This window comes from Lagopus muta, chromosome 11, assembly GCF_023343835.1.
Source record: "Lagopus muta isolate bLagMut1 chromosome 11, bLagMut1 primary, whole genome shotgun sequence".
Taxonomy (NCBI): domain Eukaryota; kingdom Metazoa; phylum Chordata; class Aves; order Galliformes; family Phasianidae; genus Lagopus; species Lagopus muta.
In genome coordinates this window covers 4,717,462-4,739,492 of record NC_064443.1, presented here as the reverse complement: position 1 = coordinate 4,739,492, position 22,031 = coordinate 4,717,462, and the positions used below count along the sequence as shown (strand labels likewise).

The following is a 22,031-nucleotide window of genomic DNA, read 5'->3' as shown; positions in this document are numbered from 1 at the left end:
GAGGAGCAACAGAAAGAACTGTGCACCGGTGCTTTCACCTTCACTGATTATTCCTCTTCTTTTCAGTGTACCTTGTTATAAAGGGTTTATAAACAAATTAGTAAATAAGTTGATATCTCAAACAAGTTTAAGAATCACGGGATCTGCACTTTTGAGTTTTTAACATGAGCAACAGAGTTGTCTGAGGTTCTTATTTTTGGAATTCACTACTGGCACTCTGACAGAAGGAACTTTGCTGGCCTTCAAAACATATTCCAAGGCCAATCGCTTCCATCAGGATTTGGCTGCATAGCTCTAAACAAAGACTTGTTTTCCTAATCACTGTTTTCTGATGGATTACTAGTTAATTGGAACAGTACTGACCATGGAGGGCGTTTGTAAACTGAAACATTGTTTTGTTGCATGATGAACCCAATGCCACAGATACATTATAAATAATTAAAAAAACCCAAATGTAGATAATAGGGGAATTAAAATATGGCACTTCTATGGCTGTAAACCACTCATTTGACTTTTTGGTATTTGTGTTACTTTAGTCTCTAAGACCACACACTGACACGCACATACTTTATTTGGGATAAATTCCTTCAGTTTTATACGGACTGCATGAATATGCACTGTCTCTCCTTTCTCTGCAGGTGAATGGGCTTTATTTTTCAAGGATAGAAAATAATGCCTGAGATTAGAAAGGAAGAAATCTGTTCAAAGATGTAAGGGACAGCTTGGTTTAACAGACTAATTGTATTCTTAGGAAAACAACCCAGTTAATAATGAACTGCACATAAGGAGGTAGCTGATTTGAATACTCATGATTGTCTCCCTGAGAAGATTCATGGTGTTTGCAAATGGCATCTTCTATAGGAATTTAGATCCCATTTGCCTGACCTAAGCTGGTGAGTAATGTAAGAAGGAAAAATTTAAGGAAGCAGATTAACTGAGAAATGTAAATAATATTGCAAACATTCTGAAGGGATGTATCTCTGATTTTGGTCAACTGTAATTTATAAGTAAGGAACACGATAAGGCAGGTAAGATTAATGTTGAATCACATTCTGTTGCCTTTAGTAAAGGCTGAGTTCTTCAGTAACCTAGACTTATCAGTGGAAACACAGTAGAAATTCAGCAGCTCACCAGCTGATACTATCTTTTGATTCATCCAAGGCTGCTTTGCTTAACAGGAAAAAATTCCTTTTCATGGACATGATGGGTGACAGAAATGACTGAGGAATTTAGAAACTTTCTAAAAATGTTGCCTGTCCTGTTTTCATTCTAGATCTGGTCGTCTGTAGGCAGTTTTAGGTGGAAATTATAAAAACCTGTATTTACATACAACAGGTAACCAGTTTCTTTGTATGACACCAGTAACCACAAACATTTTTCCATCATTGCCTTCTTTGAAATCCAGGGAAGCATGCTTACAAAGGACTTTAGGTTTAGTGATTTAAAGCATCGAAGTCACTGTGAATCTGTCCATTATTGCTACAAATTTTGATTTGTGTTGATAAATCTTTGGGCAGCTCTGGGTTTGACACTTTCCTTCATTTGTACGTATGACTAATTTTACAGTCTCAGAAAAAATTGCATTTGGTATGAGGTGATTTATTTTCTGCCTTTATTGTCCCTCTTTTTCGGTGCTCTATACAATAAACGTGAGTCATGCTGGATGGAAACGTCTCCATTGTGTGTGGTTCAGCAATTTGTGCTTAGGTTTGAGTGGCTGTAATATAAATAGAAGCCACACCAATTTTTTATGTGGGATGGTGTATTTTTATAACTTAAAGCATGATGATATATTTGAAGAACAAATTAGTCACCCTACCTCAAGAACTTGTCTGTCTGAGGTATGCCACAAAACTGTTTTCAAACTGTTTACCTGGTATGGAGCCTACTGGCAGTAAAAATAGATTCTCGATTTCGGCTTGGTAATTACTGTAATATAGTTTGATTACTTTGTTAATTAACTGATCAGCATGGTGTTGCGCTGGTACCAAGCAGCAGTCCTTAATAGTTTATTGTCATGGTTTATTCCTTCAGTATATTAAAAGAAGCACCTGAAAGTTGAAGCTAGTAACACTGTTCTTGATTAGACCTGCTGCCTAGCCTATGAACTGATAAGAGCTGCTGTTTAGCACTTAGGTGGCCTCTTCATGCTGTTAAAACCTTGTACAAATTAATGACACCCACAGAAATTTTCTAAAGTGTCAATAAAAGAGACTTGGGATTTGTAAGCACAGAAATGGAAATGAGGATAATGACCAAAGTCTGAAAGACAGCTGGTAGCAAAGCGAAGGGCAGAATTCTGTGGTTAACATGCTTTAATTATCAGACTGTATGAAATACAATAGATGAAAATCGTTCCTTTTCAATCTTTGAAACTAGTTTGATAGAATGCTAAGCGTATTTCAGGAGTTTCCTAGATTTGAGAGGCATTTTCCTGAATTGTAGCACATCAAAAGATGATCATATAAGTAAGGTCAGAAATGCACATGAGCAAGAATTATCTTAGCACTCTTACTGATATCCTCAGGGCAAAGACTGTTGTGATATTTAAACTTCTATAACATTTCATGTAGATGAAGCTGAAAAAAAATAATACAAAACCTAATAATTCATAGAATCCAGAGCTGTCAGTTTACTTGTAGAATCATATCAACAAAACAGTAAAAAAACCCTGCACTACTCAGTTACATCCATCCATCTCACTCAAAAATGACAAATCCATCAAACATATCGAAAAGCTCTTGAATTGCTGTAGCTGAGGGTACATCTGCATAGCTGTCCAGCCAGATTCTTGAAGGAAAACGTTGAGTGTAACATTATAGGAAATTTGCTTTATTTTAAAGACAGAGATTTCCTACCTGAGGCTGCTGAGTGGCAGTGGGTCTCTGAGGAGATGGTATAGGAGTTTTGGACAACATTTGGTTCATTTTGCTTACAACTAATTCAGTTATATGTTGCCTGTCTTCGATCTGATGCTCACCAATCAGAGGCATTGCACAGTCCATGACCTGTAAAATAAAATATGGCACCAAAGTAAACTTATTCCACATCTGTCTAGAATATCAGGTCATCTTTAAAAACATAAGAAAAAGAAACAAAACACAAATGGGATCTGTATAAATGGCACAAGTTATACCAGAATAAAAAACAAAAAAAGCCCAAGTGCAGGATGTGGATCAGCAGAGCAAGAGAACAGCAGTTTTACCACATCATCTCTTTCTAAGCTCCAAGCAACATACAGCTGCAGTACAGTACGTGGGCACGCACTCTTTAAGGAACATGATTCTGGTGGGAAGCTCACAGCTATAGCAGATAAGGAATATGAGATTTTTTAGGCTATTCTCTTGACTGCTGGAACTTGTCTGCACTGCTGTCTAAGCTACATTTTTGAGGATTTTTTTTCTCTTAGGTGTTGTTGTGGTTCAGCTCTGATCATCAACTGAATTAGAACATGGAAATACCAACTAGAACTTCAGCTACCCAGCTCTTTGTTGGATTTCTGCTCTCACAGCAAGGATCCTTATTGATTAGAGAAAACTTTGTAACAAGACCTTGTTGTTATTGATGGGCTGTTTTGAAAAGCAGCATGGCTGCAATGCAGCTGAAGCAAAAAAAACCAACAACCAACAGAACAAAACATAATAAAACAGAATATCAGACCGACCGATCAAAACGTACTTCTTTCCATGGTACATGTTACTGGTCAACACAGTGCAGCATTTTCATTCAGCTATTCTAGTGGATAAAACTAACACTGAAATTCTGTTTGCTTCAGTGGGCTGCAAGGATCTCTTATTTCCTCAGAGGTGTTGTTACTTCTACAGGGAACCTACTTTTGATGCATCTCTGTGTGTTTCATGAGAAATAGAAGGATTACAAAGTGACCCTGACTACTATTCACAATGGCAATAGATATTCTTATTTCTGCAATCACAGAGGATTTAATTTTTTGCTTTTGAGAAATTGCAGTCTTTCATTCAATTCAGAAAAAGGTGACAGCGTGTCATCTGCAGCTCTGCATTTTGGTGTATCTCACAGATGTGGATCACAAGTGACCGAAGCCTACAACACAAGCAGTAATATTAGCAATTAATAAATGACTGTAAAGGATAAAGCAGTTGGACTACATTAGTGGTAATATACCTGATGGCTGTTATTGTGTCTGACCCAGTTAGATTGTTTGTACAAACTGAATTGTGTCCATCTAATTTCCAGTGTGTGCCAGATGAAAAATGTCACACAAAATTTCTCACTAGAGTGGACACATCTTGCAGTTGATGCAGAAGTAAGCTGTGCTGGTAAGAGAGAGGATGGTGGTGGATGAAGAAGGAAAGCATCATTAAGAAGGAATCCTTATGGATTTTGCCCAGATCTAGAAGGTGATCTAGATCAGTGAATTATATGGAGGTGTTTTAGTACTTTCAGCAGTGAACTTCCCTGTGTGTCTTTGGCTTCTCTTCTCCATTGCACGTAAATGGAAGAGGACTGAAAAGGTTCAACAGAATCAAGAGACTGCTGGAAGACTTTTTCTGCCACAGGCAATTGGGAGTGCTAATGATAGAGAAACTTCATAAATGTCACTCACTCCTACCCAATCTCTAGCAAAAGGACTGGAAAAGGGCTCTGCTGACAGCATGCAGGGCTAGTTGGACTGGAGAAGCTGATTCCCATCTCTTCAGAAAGCTATTCTGATGTAAGTTGGCACATTGAGCTTTTTTCATTAATTACTCAGCTTGTGTTGTTGAAGGGAAGATACTGAAATTTTGTGATAAGACCCAATTATGCAAAATATTCACAAAGTGGAAGAATGTTGTTCTTTGTTGGGCTGTCACAGTGATCAGACTGAAGGGAATAAAGCTGGTGGTTGTGAATTCTATGGGATGAAGAGGTATATATAGTAGGGCCAACAAAACTCTCCTCAACCCACTACCTTACATTGCACACGATCTCTTTATAGTGCTATAGAAATTCTTAGTGATGCTGACAAAGACTTTGTTCTGATAACATTAGCTTGAAGCCCAAAAGTGTTTACATTATTCTTCTGTTTGTTGATTTATGAGAGACACTAACATTGCATACTGGCAATCAAAGTGCTGACAACATTTGTTTTGGGATTTCCAAATCTAGGATGTCTCCTCTAAGCTTTCTCACAGCAAAGAGAATTTGAAATAAACCTAAAGCAAACAAAGAAATAATAGTTGAGATCTAGAGCAAATGTTTCCTAAAGACGAATGAATGCATGAAGAAGAAAGGCTTGAGTGAAGAAGCATGACAGGTGTGAGAAAGGAAACCTCACTTTCTTCAAGATCCACTTACATTAAAAAATATATTTGGAATTACCGTGAAAGAAGTTGCCTAAAATAAGATCCTGCCAAAGGATTAGATAGGATGAAGATCCAGAGGACTGGGCTCTGACTCTGAGTTTCTATTTCCAAATACTTCAACGACTGCTTACACATAAGTGTATTTGGGAGTTATTTCCACGCTGTTTACCAGAACACATTGAAAAGTTGTCATTCTTTGGCCAGGGATAAAAGAAGCAGCTTTGAGGTGTTGCTCAAAACTCTGCATCTACATTGGTAATTCATCTAACCTATCTCAGCTCAGCTTTGACAGCTATAAAATAACATGAAGTCTATTCTGTTCAGATTTTGAAGGGATTTTGAATTAATTTTGATTAATACCAGTTGTAAAATACCCTTTGGCTGCTCAGATGGAACAGTTTCATAAGAAAAATTCGTTATTAGACAGCATTGCTTTAAACTTCGCATTAAAGTAGCAAAAGAAAAGAACATAAAGTTTTGAGTATGTTTCAATATACTGGAATGGAAAATTACTGTGCAGATCCTAAACTAAAATAAATGATAAGTTACTGCTGGACTTTTACCTATGACAGATATATGATTTGACAGAAGATTATTAAGAGTTATCATTGTTAGACTGGTAATTTGTGACAGCTGCCAGAAGCAGCATAGATAAATCAGTCTAATTTGGTAGGTTCCTTCAGATTTTCACCCCATGTGTCTTGAAACATGAGTATGAAATTAGAACATCTCTAAACAGAGATAATGTATGTCAAGGTTCCAACTCTTAATGTAGTTTAGACATCCCTTGTATTTCCTCTGTGTCCCAGACAAAAGTGTGCTAGTTTTGGTTAATGCCATGGAACTCAGTACCACAACTTGAGCAGTTTAAGTTCTCACAATGTGTGAAGCTTTCAGACTCACTGGCAATGATCCAAGTTGTTTAATTAGTGAATATGCCCTGCTGGGCTTGACAGAATGGTTGGTAGATAAGCATCAGTTTGGTCAGAACTGGTTTGTGGCCATGCCATTCAGCAATGCTTAGCTGACTTGGATTTAACACTGAAGGGCTTACTATTTGGAAATCTTCAAGCAGATCATTCCTTAGATCCAGAGGAGCCTCTGTTGAACACCTCAGGTATATTTTAAACAAAATCTTAAAAATCTAATTTCTTGAAGATAGTCAGATAGTATTTGTAAGTATAGCCGCCGTGTTCACCTACTGAGGCAGATTCAAATACATATGACATAAAAAAACAGCCATTTGTCCTTGAGAACCTTTTGTCACTGTGACAGGTTTTGATGTTGATTAAAAACCCTTTTGTTAGCTGCTATACTGTTGCTGCTGCTGTGCCTTTATTCTCCTTCCTAGTAAAATAATGAATGAAAGTTATCAGAAATCACTAATGTTTTATACAAGCATATCTTAAGAATTGAAATATTTTGTGTAACACCAACAGAGTTTTTAAAACTTGTGAATGATTAATAGGAATGTCATGATGGCTCCTCTCCCCTTAGAGGGCTTGGCAAAGTTTAAACGCAGACAGCATCCTGGTTTATAAACAGCCTATTTACACTCTTTACTAGTCTTAAAATATCCTTGAAACACTTTGCCAGGTTTTTTTCAGTATCTAGTTTAGCCATTTAAAATACTGGAATTTCCCACTATGAAGATTTCATAGAAGAAAGACATTTGCAATTTATATGGATTAAAGTGTTACTTTTGTAGACGTCAGTAAAAACATAGGTCACTATGAACTATCATTACTCAGCTCATACTGCTTTCATCGTTTATTTAAATGCATTTCAGTACCCAATTCTACAGGATGAATTTCTCTTATCACCCATAAAACATATGCTGAAATGCAGTTAACACAACTTTATGATAAACTGTGAGAGACCAACTATATATTAGCAGTGATATGGAAACTACAGCAGGATGATTAAGTCAACAAAATGCTGTGATAAAATAAAACACCTTTCAGTGATATGAGCCTTCAGTGAATTTGTGCCTTCTGCTGTTGCTTCTGTGTATAAGGCAAGTATTTGAGATTTTGGCTGCAAAACTGAGACTGGTAAGAAAGAAAAGAGAAATGCTGTTTATTTCTGATGACCATCAAAGGAAATGGGATGGGATTAATAAGAGAGCCAGTGCAAATATAAAACACCAGTAATTGCAAAGGACTCACCATTATGAAGCAGAAACTACGCTGCCATTTTCTACACATACTTCTCCAGTACATAAAATATCAACCACCAAAGAATTATGAAAGATCTCTTATCTACAGCTTTATGAAGAAATGGTGCTGGGAAAGATGGAGTTGCAGAGATAAGAGGAATGGCAAATGTAAAAGACTGTGACATGGTAAGAGAAAAAGTTGTTTGTCAGGATGCTGAGAGGAATAAGAATGAACAGATAGAAGGCTTGCCAGTCAGAAGTGCATAGGGAGTCTGACAGGAGAACAACGTGTGGATTTCACATGGAAAAAGACCTGGGAGTTTCAAGAGAAGCTAAGTGCAGAGGGAGTAGCAATTAATTTCATCAGAAATCAAAGGAATTTTGAAGGTCTACGCTTGAGAGTGTGAGGACTGAGGGAAAAAAAAAAACAACAAAAAAACAACCCAAAACATTTACTTTGGTCTATGAATAAGAGAAGCTGGATTGTATTGTTGCTATTTTATGAATGTGTTCTTCTTCTGTGTTTTTTTTATGGGACCTGGATGTCTGCAGTTGTGGTGAAAACTTTGACCAGAAAAGCAGAGGCTGAAAGAGAATTTAATGAAGAGTTCTAAGTACGGGGAAAGTAACTGACATTAAGAACAAGTAATAGTTTGAGAAGGTCATTTAAGATTGAGTGGGATGTGAGAGAAGGTGGTGTAATTTCTGAGAAGTAAGGAAGTGACTGGATATGAAGTAATCATGGGGCTTTCCCAGAGGTCTCTACAGCAGATGCAGGAATTATTTGTAATTGGAAATGTAACCACACCTGAGAAGTTGGCAGGGATAGTACTGGAGGGAGACATTGGCTGCTAGGAAAATTTTTACAGTCCCTCCTGCAGTGAGTGAATAACAAGATTTGCAGAAAAAGAATAACGATGGCTGAGAAAGTGAATCAAACTGTGAGGGACCCAACAGCCTGAAGACAAACTTATGTAACTGCATTTCTATCTGGAATGAAAAGAAACAGAAAAATCTCCCTCTCCTATGTCTTTAAGGATGGGCCCTGAACGACGTGAGAGTTAGATGTGCTTTGAGCAATTGGACAAAGTGACACCCAGATCTCCCTTCCATTCTAAAAATGTCTATGATTTATGAGACACCTCTTATAATAATATCACGAAATAATACTAAAGGAGTATATTTTCATGTCCGGTATTTGGTGCTGAATTTTGGAACTGGATATGATTCAGATAGAATAATAAGTGAGTTTAGCTTCTGAGCACATGGATGTACAGTATTACAGTCTTGGGCTCCTTAAACTTGTGTCATCAAATAGTATGAATAACACTTCAAAGGAATTACAGCCACAGGTAAATTGAACACAAATGCTGCATGAGGTACGGGTTTTGTCACCTTTACTCCCTTCTCATCTATTCTTTTGTGTACTTTAGCCAGTATTATTCGAGACAATGAATATGGAAATAGGCAAGTCTTTAAAAGACAGCATGCTTATAGCTGGTGCCGTATCATTAGATCTCGTGAAACAGATACGTTTTAGAAGAGCTGGTGGTATATTTTCTAGTAGGTCAAACAATTGCAGCACCTTCAGAAATGGTGTCTGTTACACTGGGACTTCAAAAAAATCAAATTCTGTTTTTTTAATTTCTTAAACTATTTTACAGTTCCTGAAAACATTTCTTAGGAAATCCAAATGTTGTGCATCTTGCTAGGTTATAACCCACTTAGAAGCTGATTTTAATATAGCTTAGGATAAAAATAAGCAGAAATAAGACACTTGCAGCAGCCATCCCCACCCACTCCCCCATTCACTTTTGAGCAAAATTTGGTAACTACCCATGAGGCCACTTTAAAGGATTCTGTTCTTTTTTGTTGTTGTTGTTTTTACTGCATTCATCATCACTATATGAGCATTCTGTTTTGTTTCCCAGAGGCTTGGTTTTCCAGAAATGAGTCATGAAAAAGGTATTATTCAGTGGTCAGGAACAAGAAACACTCCATTTTGTGTTCCTTCTATTATTGAACTACAGAAATATTAATTGTAAAAGTGAAAAATTGAATTCTTTCTCTCATTTAAGTTTTTAAAGCTTAATGGACCTTAATTTGATGCCTATTATCAAGAATTGATGAAGTGGTTAAAACATTGTATGTTGAAATGATGTGTTCTTAAAATTCTAATTTCTACAATTTGTCTCTGGTGTAATGATGCTTGGCAGCTGAGTATTCAAATTGAAGTAAAAAGAATAGGAACTATGTGAACAGCTATGATTGTTACACACAGAAATGACTTGGGCTTCCTCCTGAGCAACCTGACAGCCCTTTCAATTCATTCATTTGAAGAGGTTTGGAGATGCTTCTTTGGAGTACAGAAGTAAAAGGCAAAAAACACCAAAACCGACCCTACAACAAACCAACCAAACAATAACACCCCAAACCCCACGAGGTTGCTCTAGAGAAGATAATTCTTTTCTGGGGAACAAGTTTTAGAAAACCTTGTTCTTTTAAAAGGCAAAGTTACTTCTTAGAGCCCCCATCTAAGAAAACTGTAGAGAACTTGCAGCTTCACAGAAAAAGAGAGGCTGTATTACATTTGCATGATACTGTGACTCCAGTGTTTTGTCCTTGCTGTCTTCTGGCAGATTGGTCTGCATAAGTTACCCCTCATCTGCATAACAGGAAGGCTCAAACTGACACTTCAAAGTTCCTATGGGTGTCACATTTACAGCAGGTGGAAGGATGAGTGGTACATGGGAAATGTGTTTGTTTTACAGTGTTTGGAACATAATGGTAGGATTGGCCTGAACTCATGAAAATATCTAGAGTAGCTTAAAAAGTACAAAGATGCCAGTGCACAAAGCAGTGCAATAAAACAGACTCAGATCTATAAAATGCATCCAAACTAAGAACCAAAAGCTAAAAATGCGAGAAGGCATTTCTTGTTATTTGTTATTACATTACTTGGTCAAAGGAACATGCATATCCCAGCAGGAAGGCAGCTACAAGAAGTTAATAGTAATTAGCATCTGTATATTTCTATTTCTTAAGAACAGTTACGTATGTAGAAATCACGTGCTGGAATTATACATCAATGTCACTAAACATCCTTCTTATTTTTCTTTCTTTTTAGCTTTCTAAACCTTCTATATTACACCTGAGCAGGCATTACTCTACGTACACAGCAGGCGTTATTCTACTTAAACAACAAGCTTACTTTTCATAAACTGCATGGCCATGGAGGGTTGGAATATGTTCTCAAATACTCATAGAATAAGTTGTGAAATTGTCATCACTTCAATCATACATATAGAAGAGAAACTACTGGAGAAACTAAAATAGTGAGTTTATCATCTTGAGAAGTTGGGTGTGATGACTGGATCTGAACATTAAGAACCAACACATTCTTACCTGCAATGTAAGAGTACCGTACTAGGTCACAGATTAAAATAAAATCACTTTACTATGCTGCATTCTAAGAAGTGCAGCTACAATATTACATTCAGGAGACACCGTGTTATTTTGACTCTGTAGCATCAGCCCCTGGTACAATTTGTTGCTCCACATTTTTGGGGAATGAAAGAAAGCAAAATGACAAAATGACCATCACAAAGCAGCTGAATGGCAACTTCACCAAAATAAAATTATTGATATTGGATATGAAAGTAATGAACAATATGAAATTAATTAACAGTTTTCCAGAAATAGTCATTTAACATTGATCTAAATGTTGCATTTTCTAACAGTCGTTAAGAATGATTTTTTGGAAGCACATGTAATGTTACATGGAATACTTAAGTACTGTGGGTATTTAAAAACTATTTTTTGAATTATGCATATTTTAAAGCTTTTGCTGAACACCTCTGTCAATACATATGTATGTATTAAGTTCCTGTAAAATGTTCTTCTCCCATCTTAATTACTGAGAATCATTCTGAAATTTGTTTCTGTCTAGAATGCTGAACATATAAAGGATATTAGAGCACAGTTGTGATTGACTCACATTCACTCTGAAGCTTGTCAAAATACATGTCTGATTTCCTATTGTTGGCTATGTGGTTTGAATGCTCAGAGTGGCCATACCTGCATACATTATTTCATGCATTAGAATGTTTGTATTTTTTCTGTCCAGAATGACACAGAAGGCTTTAGTGTTGTAACAGACGAGATACCAGTGAAAACTTAAGAGCAGGGTTTCCAGTGTAGCACTGCAATTGCTGTGTAAAGCCATTGTTTACAGACTGACTGTCCTGTTCTGCTTTGGTTCCTTGACTGTAGCACGAAATACTGCATCTATTTTCCCATATTGAAAGCAATGGAAAGACAGAAACTTTTCCTGTACAAGTACAGATGGTCGTTTGCTCTTTATTACATCACAGAATTATAGTGCAGTAACTGTCATAATTATAGTATGGAAACTCTTGATATAAGCTGGCATTTAAGTAGAAAATGACTGTAAATTTTACAGACGCTCTGTCCAGTGTGAGCCTTGCAAACAGTTCTACATTTCAATGGGTTACATACATTCTAAGTATTCCTGAGCACTACCATCTTCCAAACAATTCAGCTGATTCTGTAGGACAGCGAGAATCATCATGCATCTAGTCACTCTTTTAATTGCATCATCTCTTATGTACACTACTGAAAATGCTCTATAAACCCAGTTCCTGGTGTATTCTGCAATTCTTTGAATTCTCTCTCTTCCTTTTTTTTTTTAATTTTTTTTTTTAAGTCTAATTAGGATTGCATCTGGCATGGAAGATTAGAGCATTTGTTCAGAAGCAGGAAGTGAGGTACTTTGCTGTTCCATTATATAATTTTCATTGGTTACTTAATTGTCAGAAAACTTCTCCCCCTTCTCCCACCCAATGAGCGAACCAGGCCTGATACAGAAAGTTTCTCCGTGTACACTGACTTCAGTGGAAGCTGATGTTGATTTCTGTCTTTGCTTACAAAACTAAGAAGTATCAAAAATGTTGAAACTGGATTTCAGTGAATGAAAGTGAAGAGTGTTCAGTGTGATAGCAGTTTGCAAGAAAGAGTGCAACAGAGTTGTCAAATAAAATAAAGAAGACTTCTTTCATTTCCACTGGAAGCAGAAAACAGCAAGATGAAAGGGGAATGTAAGATCTGAGGTGGAGAGACTAATGACAATCATTTACCAGACGAGCTTTAGCTCCAGTCTGTACGTCACAAGATTGTTTTACATCTGAAATCTCCAGTTTCTACAATAACGTACTTGCTGAATGTACTTCTAGTCTAGCTTTGTATCTTTTGCACATGATGTATCAGTTTTTACCTGTTAACTTATTAGATAAATAAGGTCTCATATCTTATTCATTATTTTGTTATTTATTATTTGTATACCATTATTTTATAGTTAAAATTGTAGGGTAAAAATGCATTGCTTAAAGCAGTCAAACTGGAATGAAGTAACTCAATTTACTGAACATAGACAAACTGGAGCGCATCAAAAATGCTGAGCCTCACCTTCTGAGACATTTAGGGAGCACAGTTACTGCAGGGTATCCTGCAAAGCTTTGGGAAGCTGTGAAAGCCTGAGTGCTGCAGAGGATCTTACATATAAGCAAAAATCTAAGACTTCCCATTAAGTCAACAATGTCTGGGACAGACCTGTGACTACAGCCAAGGAGCGAAGTAGCACACATAGCAGATATTATGTTCAGGATTTTTGTTTATATGTCTCATCAGAAGTCAGAGTGGTTCGTTTTCAGAAAGAGGAGAATACATTTTTTCTACTTTGTCAAATCTCAGACAGATTTACAGGGCAAGCAATAGTTTTAATACACACTTTTGGTGGGACAGACTGCACTATATGGAGGAATAAAAGAAAGGTCTAGTGTGAAACTAAATTTTATGCTACAGTGAGTTACAATGCAGTAAGAAACAGTAAGTTCTGATTTGGCCACGTAGACTAAGCATACAGGATTTCTTCACTATTCCTCAGCATCTCAGCAGGTAAGCATTAATTATATTTGTTTTGCTGAAGATTTAATTCTGCAAGCTGTTCAGCCCTTTAAAGTGTTATAAATTGACTTGGGAATTCTTAGCACTTGCAATAGTTGTAAGTAAATTTATGAAATTAGAAAAATATAACCCTGTGACAAAACAAAAATTTTTGTTATGCAAAGCTTTTTTGTTTTAAATGGGTTTGGATAACTAAAGGAGGAGGTCCATCCATTGCCTCTTTCTGGATCCCAGATTACTGTCATGGCTTGGAAAAATGCTGATAGTTTTTCCTTTAGCAAATACAAACCTCTGAATTGTGTATTTGGCAAGTGATTGCTTCATGGCTAGACAAAGTTATATTTATCCATAATTAAGGTACATGAAAAAAACTTTTCAAAATGATCCACAACAATATGTTCTAGCATTGGATTTTCATGAGGAATCAGACCTTAAATTAACATTTAGGATAGAAAAAAATAAAACTGTTTCCACTTCGTTCTTAATTTGCCTTTCTACGTAAAGATATAATTTTGTTGGGGTTCCCCTGGGAAAATGCTATCTATAAACCTTCCAGGAAAAACTGTTAAGCCTGATCAGGAAAGAAGTCACAAGGGCTGGGAAAATATGACATCTACATTTGGTTTTGTTCTGCAGGCTGTGTACATTTCCTCTAGCACTACAAAACATTACCATATGATATGGTTGCATTTTCCAGCAAGTGTTGCCACTAACTTGGACTTGTGGCTTTGTAGTATGATTTAAACATTGCTCAAAAATACAGTATTTCCAGAAACACAAATAAGCCCAATGCTTAACTGTCACAAATGTTCTTCATTTCCATATCTGTAATATATAAAGCATTTATTGAAAAGAGTGGGATTGCTTACCTCAAAAATATAATCTTTTCCATCCTTTCCATGTACAGCTTTAACAGCACAGATGTCCAAACCACCAAATATTTCAGAACAGGTGTCAACCCAAAGCTTGTACCTGTTTTATAAAACAATTTTTTTTCTGTAAGTATCTTATTAGGCTCTTGTTTTTCTATAGCCTTAATCTAAATCTGCATTTTATATAAAGTTTGCTTAAAACACAGAATTTTCACTGTTTTGTCAGCTTTACTGAATTTGTATTTCCTAGAATAGCAGCTTAGAGATCCTGGACCGATTACTCTCCTTTTCCAAGTAGAATCCATAAAAACTGTGATTCTCTATCTTGACCTAACATTACACTGGCTGCTGTCCCAGCTCATATTAGCCCAAATATGTGTCTGCTCTAAACTGTGAGTGACCTTGTGATAAGATACGCTGGAACACAAATATTATTTCAGGGTATCCCATTCTGTACTTCCACTGCCATTTTGCTAGTACAGCTTGCTAGTTGTGACTGCACACTATGTGGGAACTCCACAGAGGTGTATCTTACCAGTTTCTGTAGTTACAGTGGTGCCAGAGAATTTTATAAGGCAGGGAATGGGGCTTCTGTCGCCCTGTGAAATTCAAACTGGCACATCTGTGACAGATGCAAGTGTGACCATCCTCCCGCCTGTCAGTCTTGGTAGCGTACTTAATTATGGATGAGTTTTATCCTTGTATCAGGGAAACTAGGATGAGAGTCTCTGTCTTAAATTACTGACCAAACTGTATTCCAAATTAGCAACTTTTCTATATACTGAACAAGGCAAAAGAAAAATCAAGAAACAGCAGGCCTTAAGACAATTGAAGATGAACAGCCACAGGGCACTATGCAAAAGTTATGCAGCATGCAGACAAACGTAACAACTTCATGTAGGGTTACAGACAATTACAGGAAAATTCAAAAGAAATTTAGAGAATTTTGAAGGATGGTTACAACTCTAACAAAAAATACAGTAATTCATACAGTACTGAACTCCTGCACTGCATTTTTATCCTCGTGGTAAGAAATTTGGTCTGATAAATGGAAAGTGAACCCATTCTACATGCAGTAATGTGATTTATTTTTCTTGCTTGAGGAGCTTAATTCATTCTATGAATAGAGGAATTATCTGACTAACAAGGGAATGAAGGGGGACTTACTAGAAAAGGAGTGAGGCAACTCCTGATCAAGTACAGAACAGTCAGTAGCACATATGGGGAGCCATAATACTTTGTTGAGGGTGTTCAGAGGTGATCTAGTTGTGTATGTTTGTTAAACGGCAAGTGTTGACTGGCAGGACACAAAGTAGCATTGAGAACTTTAATTAACTAATAACAGAGCTGTGTCTGGGTATCACCAAGTGATGATATGGTCTTGAAAGTTTATACAGGCAGGTGTCACCATTCCACCAATTGAAGAACAAAAAAAACAAAAAAAAAAAGTAGTTTTAAAGCAGTCATTTATCATGGACTTTTTTTTCCATTGGTATGAAGAAGGGCTATTTCCTTTTATAGACCCTCCCCTGATCCAGCCTTTAAGCCATGATGCCACATCATATTATTTTCCATTGCAAAAAAAAAAAAAAAAAAAAAAAAAGATGTTATTAACATAGCATTTGACTTCATTGTAGGATGAAAAGAAACTCATTGCTGGGCTGTGAGTCTTAGTCATAAAAATATCCTTAGTAATGATCCCCTTTCCAAGTAAACTTATTAGATCACACTCTCCATATTTTCTGTTCTCATGGGAAAAAAAAATCTTTTAAGCGGAATAAAAAGAAATCAATACAACTGTTTGAAAAAAATCCTGATGGTAATATTTGAGCAAATATTTTTTTTCCTGTGAGAAAAATGTTTTGTCCAAAATGAGAAGTTTTTCTGGAGTCCTGACAATTTCAGCATCTGTAGATGCACTGATTGGCCGGACTGCTTGCACACATTTGCTTATAAACAACCTTTGTTTCTGCTCTAAAATATCGCCACATATCTTAGCAAGCCACGAGGACAGTAAAATTTGCCTTTAATAGCAAATAATTGAAGTTTCTATGAAAAAAAAGGAAGATGTTTTCTTAAGAAACTGAAAAATTAATCAGATTTAAATAAGAACATCTTCAGTAGTCAATCTCCTTCCAACAAACACAGCTGGAGAAACTGCATTTGGAAAGAGAGTCTTGAGTAGACTACCCTGGAGTTTTAAAGCAAGGCTTGCACAGCAGGTTTGACCAGAGGCCATGGTCCTTATCTTCTCAGAATCAATGTAGCATGCAGCATCCTCTGAACTGGCAGATGACAAAGTACTTGTGAGGTGTGCACAGCTACAGTAAGTCTGTATTATTCTGGCCCAACTGGGGAGCAGTTCCTCTCTGAAATGAAGGGCTCAGTAAGAATATATAACATTGAAATTTCCTTGTTCTCTGCCTCATCATCATCCCTTACTGCTCCACATTCCTCTTCACTAAATTTCTAGATTAACATTTGTGTTCAGTCAGCAGTGTTGACTCAGGCAGCGCTTTCAAAATACTTCTTTCTAAATCATGAGATGTATTATAAATGCCTTGAAGTGCACATGCATCAGATTTGATTGCTTTTGGTGTGCCTCTAAAGTACTTCAGCTCTTCAGAAAACTTCAATTTGCTTTTACTTCCTTTTTTTGCTTTGTATGTAATCAGACTAAAATTATGGCATAGCCTCGCTGTTACGAGAACACATCCCTCTTTTCTATGCTTTTGTCTTCATCAGCATAAAAGTTCTGGTTTGTCGCTAGTGTTTTTTAAAGTGAATATACAGACATGATTTAATTATGTTACATTCAAACGTGGAAGCAGAACCAAAGCAGCACAGAGCATTTACAGTGAAGTGGCTGTGCATTTTGTACTCATTGCCCATACTTGATACTATTTAGTTTTCCTTATGGCCAAATTAAAGTGCTGTTTTTTTCACAGAGAAGTAGTTCATGGACTGTAATTACGCAGAGTAAAGCACACTCTTTCTCTCTTAGTGAAGGCATAACCTCACAGTCTAAAGCAAAGTGGGAGGGGAATGAGAATGAGAAAATAATGTGGCTCCACTCCATCCCCAGAGGGGACATCAGTGAGGACACAGTCTAGACTGGGGTTGGACAGCAGGGAGTTGTAATTCCCGTCTTATTTGTTTTCACCTTTCTTAGGGCAGGCAATGGCTCAGTTCCGTTTCTCTCAGCTACGAGTAATTGTAGGTCCAGATTTAAAAAAAAAACAACTACAAAAAACCGACACAAAACCAACCAACCAAACAACAGAAAAAGACTGTTGTTGAACTGTGAAGCACCATTTAGATTACACTTCTACTGCACAGAGCTTTCAACATTTGTACATGTATTGACTGACTGGAGTACATTTAGGGAAAATAAAGCTGTAATGTGAAAGAGAAACCTTTGCAGAAGGTGAACAAAGTAAAGTTCATAGCCATAAAAAGCACCACAGCTTTCCTCTGCATGTAAAAGAGGCCTATATTTTGTGATTGGAGAAAATGAGCAGCATTGAGCAGTAGCAGAGTGAGGCTTCAAAATGTACTGCAGACTGATTTACCGAATTGGTAAGAGGTAACCAGAGCAAGGATGGGAGAGAAAAGCACAATAAAACAAAGTACAGAGCAGGAATGATGACACGAGGAGAAAAAGCTTTGTTATATTTCAGCATCTGGGCAGAAAGACTCACAGTGCAGTTGACCAGAAGATTCAATGATGACAAATAAGCAATTTAGTAGAAAAGAGAAACACAATTTAAATAGGCAAAGTTAAGAAAAAAACACTTTGTTGCATTATGGTGGGAGAAAAAGTTTAAACACTGTGACATGGAGTAAAGTAAAAGAGGTCAAATGAACCAGAGGAAATGACTGGTAGCTTGAACCTGAAAATGGCATACTGTGAAGGGAATTCCAGTAGCTTTCTAGGTGCAGATATGTATTTAGGAGCTCAAGGGTGCCTGCAAACATGTAAGCCTGATAGTTAGCTTGATTACTTAGCTGAGACAATTCATAGGGAAACACTTCTCTCATGTTTTTCCATCTAGTTCCAAGTTTGTTTTCTTTTCAAAAATGAACAGAGGGCCTTCATTTACTGTAAACTGCACACCAATGCGATTTAAAAAAAAAAAAAAGACTTAAAATTCTTTTGTTTTTTTTGATTACCTTTTACATGAGACTTCACTTACTTATCTGACATAGCAATTTGTTCCAACATTGCAGAGCCTGTGTTTGTCTTCCAGTTTCCAGATATGGAAGTCCTCCTGAAAGGGGAAAAACATTCAAAGAGAGCCACTAGTTTTATATTTTTCCTACCTCCTGAATTATTCTGATTTTCACATGGATACTAAGGCAGCATCAACATATTTTTTTGTATTTGGCAGCTTACAATATAAGATCTAAAACATGATGAATTTTAACAGGCTTCACAATGTTATGATGCATGACAATGAAATTTTTGTTCCCCATTAGTTCGCTTAAGAAAAATTTTAAAACTACTGTGATTAAGTGCAAGTGTTAACAGTAAGATTTTATCGGTTAGGAATTGATTGAATAACCTGTAACATACCAATAATACAAATGGCAAGGAACTGAAGCTTCAGCTTCTCATTTTAGATCCATACCACTGCATATTTAGGTCCCAATACTTGAAAGTCAAGATGTCCATTTTGAACATCTCCGATCTGTTACAGAGCTTGATTTTGGTTTCTCCTCCAGTTTTCACTCCTTGCTAGTTTGTGAATATAATCTAAACATCTTATTTCAAGTGTACCATTTTTTATTTTATCAGTAAGACATAAAAAATGTATATTTTTCTCCTCCTCGGACACCAGGTTGGTTAGCAGGTGTGAGAAGATTACTCTTTTCTGAAACCTAAACAATGTTTTGAGAATAGGCTTAGAACACAAATCATGAAGTATTTCTACTTAGAAGTGTAATAGGAATACCTGTAATACATTAAAAGTTTACTAGGCAGCAGCAATAGTTTTCTCTCAATTTTTATTGATCTAATTACAAGGGTCAGCAGCAATTGTGGGGGAGCGTCAACCTTTCCGTGGAAGTCTCATAAAATTAACTGAATTTTTAAGCATACATTTCTAACATGCCTTATTTTTTTTGCTATGAGAGAATAACGAAAAGGGAAGATCCACATTCAGTGCTGTATGTAAGGTAACTTCTATCAGTAATCAGGCTTTAAGTGATATTTATATGTGTGTGTGTACTTACAGAACAGTTAAGACGTTTAAGTTCACTATTACTCCACATACAGTCTACAGATTTTACTTCTCAGATATCATGACTGAACTCTGTTGCAGACTTCTCAAAAGGATTCCTTAGCATGTACAATTTAAGGTGTCTTTTAGGAAGCAAAATTTAGAAAAAAAGTCCTGAAGATTTCTAGCAAGAAGTTAGTTGATGATGCTCAGCTGCACAGAGGTAATCTTAGCACTGTTAAGTAGAGAAGATCATAGAATCAGAGAATAGTTTGGGTTGGAAGGGACCTTTAAGGTCATGTAGTTCCAACCGACTGCTCCAGGCAGGGACACCTCCTTCCCAACCAGGTTGCTCACAGCCCCATCCACATCAATTCCTCCTTTTTCACTGAATTCCAAATAATAAAGGAACCAACTCCAAATATAATTGAATGCTTTGGACTTAGGACTTACATGCTTTTGCTTGATTTGGTGTTTGTAAACATGAAGAAAAACTGTTTTAAAGTTGGGGAAAAGAGGAATTACGATTGCTATGTATCATGACTTGACCTTTCTCTTTTCCAGCAGCTCTCTGCTTTGTTTAGTACTATCTGAAGCATGCATTCCAAATTGTCTGGACAAGTATCATCACAAAATAAGTAGAAAGATCTACCAAGAGTTCTTGTGTAGGTAGTCTATTTAGCAGCTTGTTACTACAGCATTGTTGTTCTTCAGCTGCTATGCTCTACTTTTTTTTTATTGAAGTTATGGTCAAAGTACATTGTTGTGCATTCAGTGTATTACATTTGGAAAAGAGATTTAAAGGTACTATTTTTGTATTTGTGTTTTTCTTCGTTCTATTTGAGCCTTTAAACTCTATTTCCTTGAAGTCAGATGAATTCTGTAATGGTACCAGGTGCTGTTAAGCATGCATCACAAAATGCTTTGAGGAGCTGTGGTATTTAGAGAGATCCAGTGTGGCATTTTGGCTATAATCTCTGCTGACAGATGATAAGCACCAGTGTTTTGTGAGTCATGGATCCACTTATACCACAATTTCCCACAGAATTGTAAAAATGAAACTCTTCATAACTCTTAAACTAGAAAAACAATTGTTTGGCTTGTATTTTTTTGTGGTTGCTCTCTAAGTACTCTGTTCCTGTGTGAGAGAACAAAATGAGAACCAGCTGTAAAACAATATACTACTGACATAATGCATATGTATGCGTATGAAGAATTTTACAGACATTTGGTAAATCTCCTTTCACAATGCTTTGTAAAAATGAATCAATATTTCATTTCTTGTGATTTAACCATATGAAAGAAAGTAGAGAAAAAATGATGGCCAGGCTTTTAGCATCTGGATGAACCCACAGTTTCTGAGGGAACAGAAGCATAAAAATAAATAAAGTTAGCAGGAACAGGCTGCCATTTTAATTGTTTTTTCTTTTTTCTTCTCTGATCCTTAGACCAACTGCTTCTTTTGTGAAGAAGAAACACTCTTGTTAAAAAAATATAAATTTGCCATGGCTGAATAATACAGTAAGTATTACAGAGACTAAACAGAATTTTAATTTAAGGAAAAAAAAAATAGAACTCTTTCCTATTACACGCAGTGGTTCAGGTTCTCCCACAAAGAATGAACTGTCAAATTATTGACACTGCATCTGATTACTGCTACCCAGAGGTGTGTCCCAACCATTAATGGCTGGGCTTTACTGCTAAGACCGGGCCACTTGGGAACTGTAAGACAAAGATAAATCAACTCTGTGTATTATAAACAACAGAAGAAGTGAAAGATATGTAGTAGAGTACAAGAAATTTGTGCATCAAAGCACCCATGAGAGAGAAAAGCACTGTCCTAGCCTTGAAGAGGCTGAAATGGCTGCATGAAAAGGTCCGAGACAGGGAGAGAAGTCTGAGGTAAAGAAAGAAGTCTGAATGGTGACTGGAAGTGGAGGGAGAGCATGGTAGTTAATTGGCACTATTAGAGTAAAAGGGGCTGTGGAGAACCCAAAGCAAGGAACAATGAAGATTAGGGCGTAAGAGGTAAGGACTAAGATACAGAAAGGTAGAAGTGGTCTGGGAAAGAGGTGGTACCAGATCAAGGTATGGTTTGGACTCATTCAGAAGTATTTGGTTTTTATTTTATACAAAAAGGAAAGGATGTGTATTGAGGCAGGACCAACACATTTGAAATTCTGTAGGGACCTTGAGTTCTAGAGATTCTGGACTGCATCACTATTAAAAAAGGGATTTTGGGTCAAGGATTCCCGAAACCACCCCATCCTTGCAGTATATTTGAGTGCTTTGGTCCCTGTGTACAATTCAAATTTCCAACATCGTTTCTGCAAAATTTAGAAAGTTTTAGGTTCAAAACAAAGCAGAATTGAGTGTCTGTACTGCTGGATGGATCTGACCTACAGGCACACTGTCCTCCCTGTTCTGTGTAGTCTTTTCTTCCACTCAGATGTACATCAAGAGACAGATGCAC

At 36.7% G+C, this 22,031-nt stretch overlaps 2 protein-coding genes across 12 annotated transcripts in view; one reads left to right on the top strand and one right to left on the bottom strand.

The window, feature by feature from the left end:
* SYN2 (synapsin II) overlaps window positions 1-22,031 on the bottom strand; it is a 143,672-nt gene that overhangs the window by 18,557 nt on the left and 103,084 nt on the right. For both annotated transcript variants that reach the window (XM_048957734.1, XM_048957736.1), the window contains exons 8-10: window positions 18,533-18,607; window positions 14,334-14,436; window positions 2,859-3,008 (exon numbers count right to left, since the gene is read on the bottom strand). In XM_048957734.1, the coding sequence (XP_048813691.1) occupies window positions 2,859-3,008; window positions 14,334-14,436; window positions 18,533-18,607 (328 nt within the window). The remainder of the gene's footprint in view (window positions 1-2,858; window positions 3,009-14,333; window positions 14,437-18,532; window positions 18,608-22,031) is intronic.
* The window catches only part of TIMP4 (TIMP metallopeptidase inhibitor 4), a 107,527-nt gene that overhangs the window by 48,647 nt on the left and 36,849 nt on the right, over window positions 1-22,031 (top strand). For 6 of the 10 annotated variants that reach the window (XM_048957761.1, XM_048957760.1, XM_048957759.1 and 3 more), the window contains one exon: window positions 21,007-21,079. The exons of 3 other annotated variants lie outside the window; for them this stretch is intronic. In XM_048957761.1, coding sequence (XP_048813718.1) covers window position 21,079 — 1 coding nt within the window. In that variant the 5' untranslated portion in view covers window positions 21,007-21,078. Of the gene's footprint in view, window positions 1-14,378; window positions 14,463-21,006; window positions 21,080-22,031 lie in introns of those variants that run through there. One more of the 10 variants, XM_048957762.1, reaches the window with a different exon arrangement.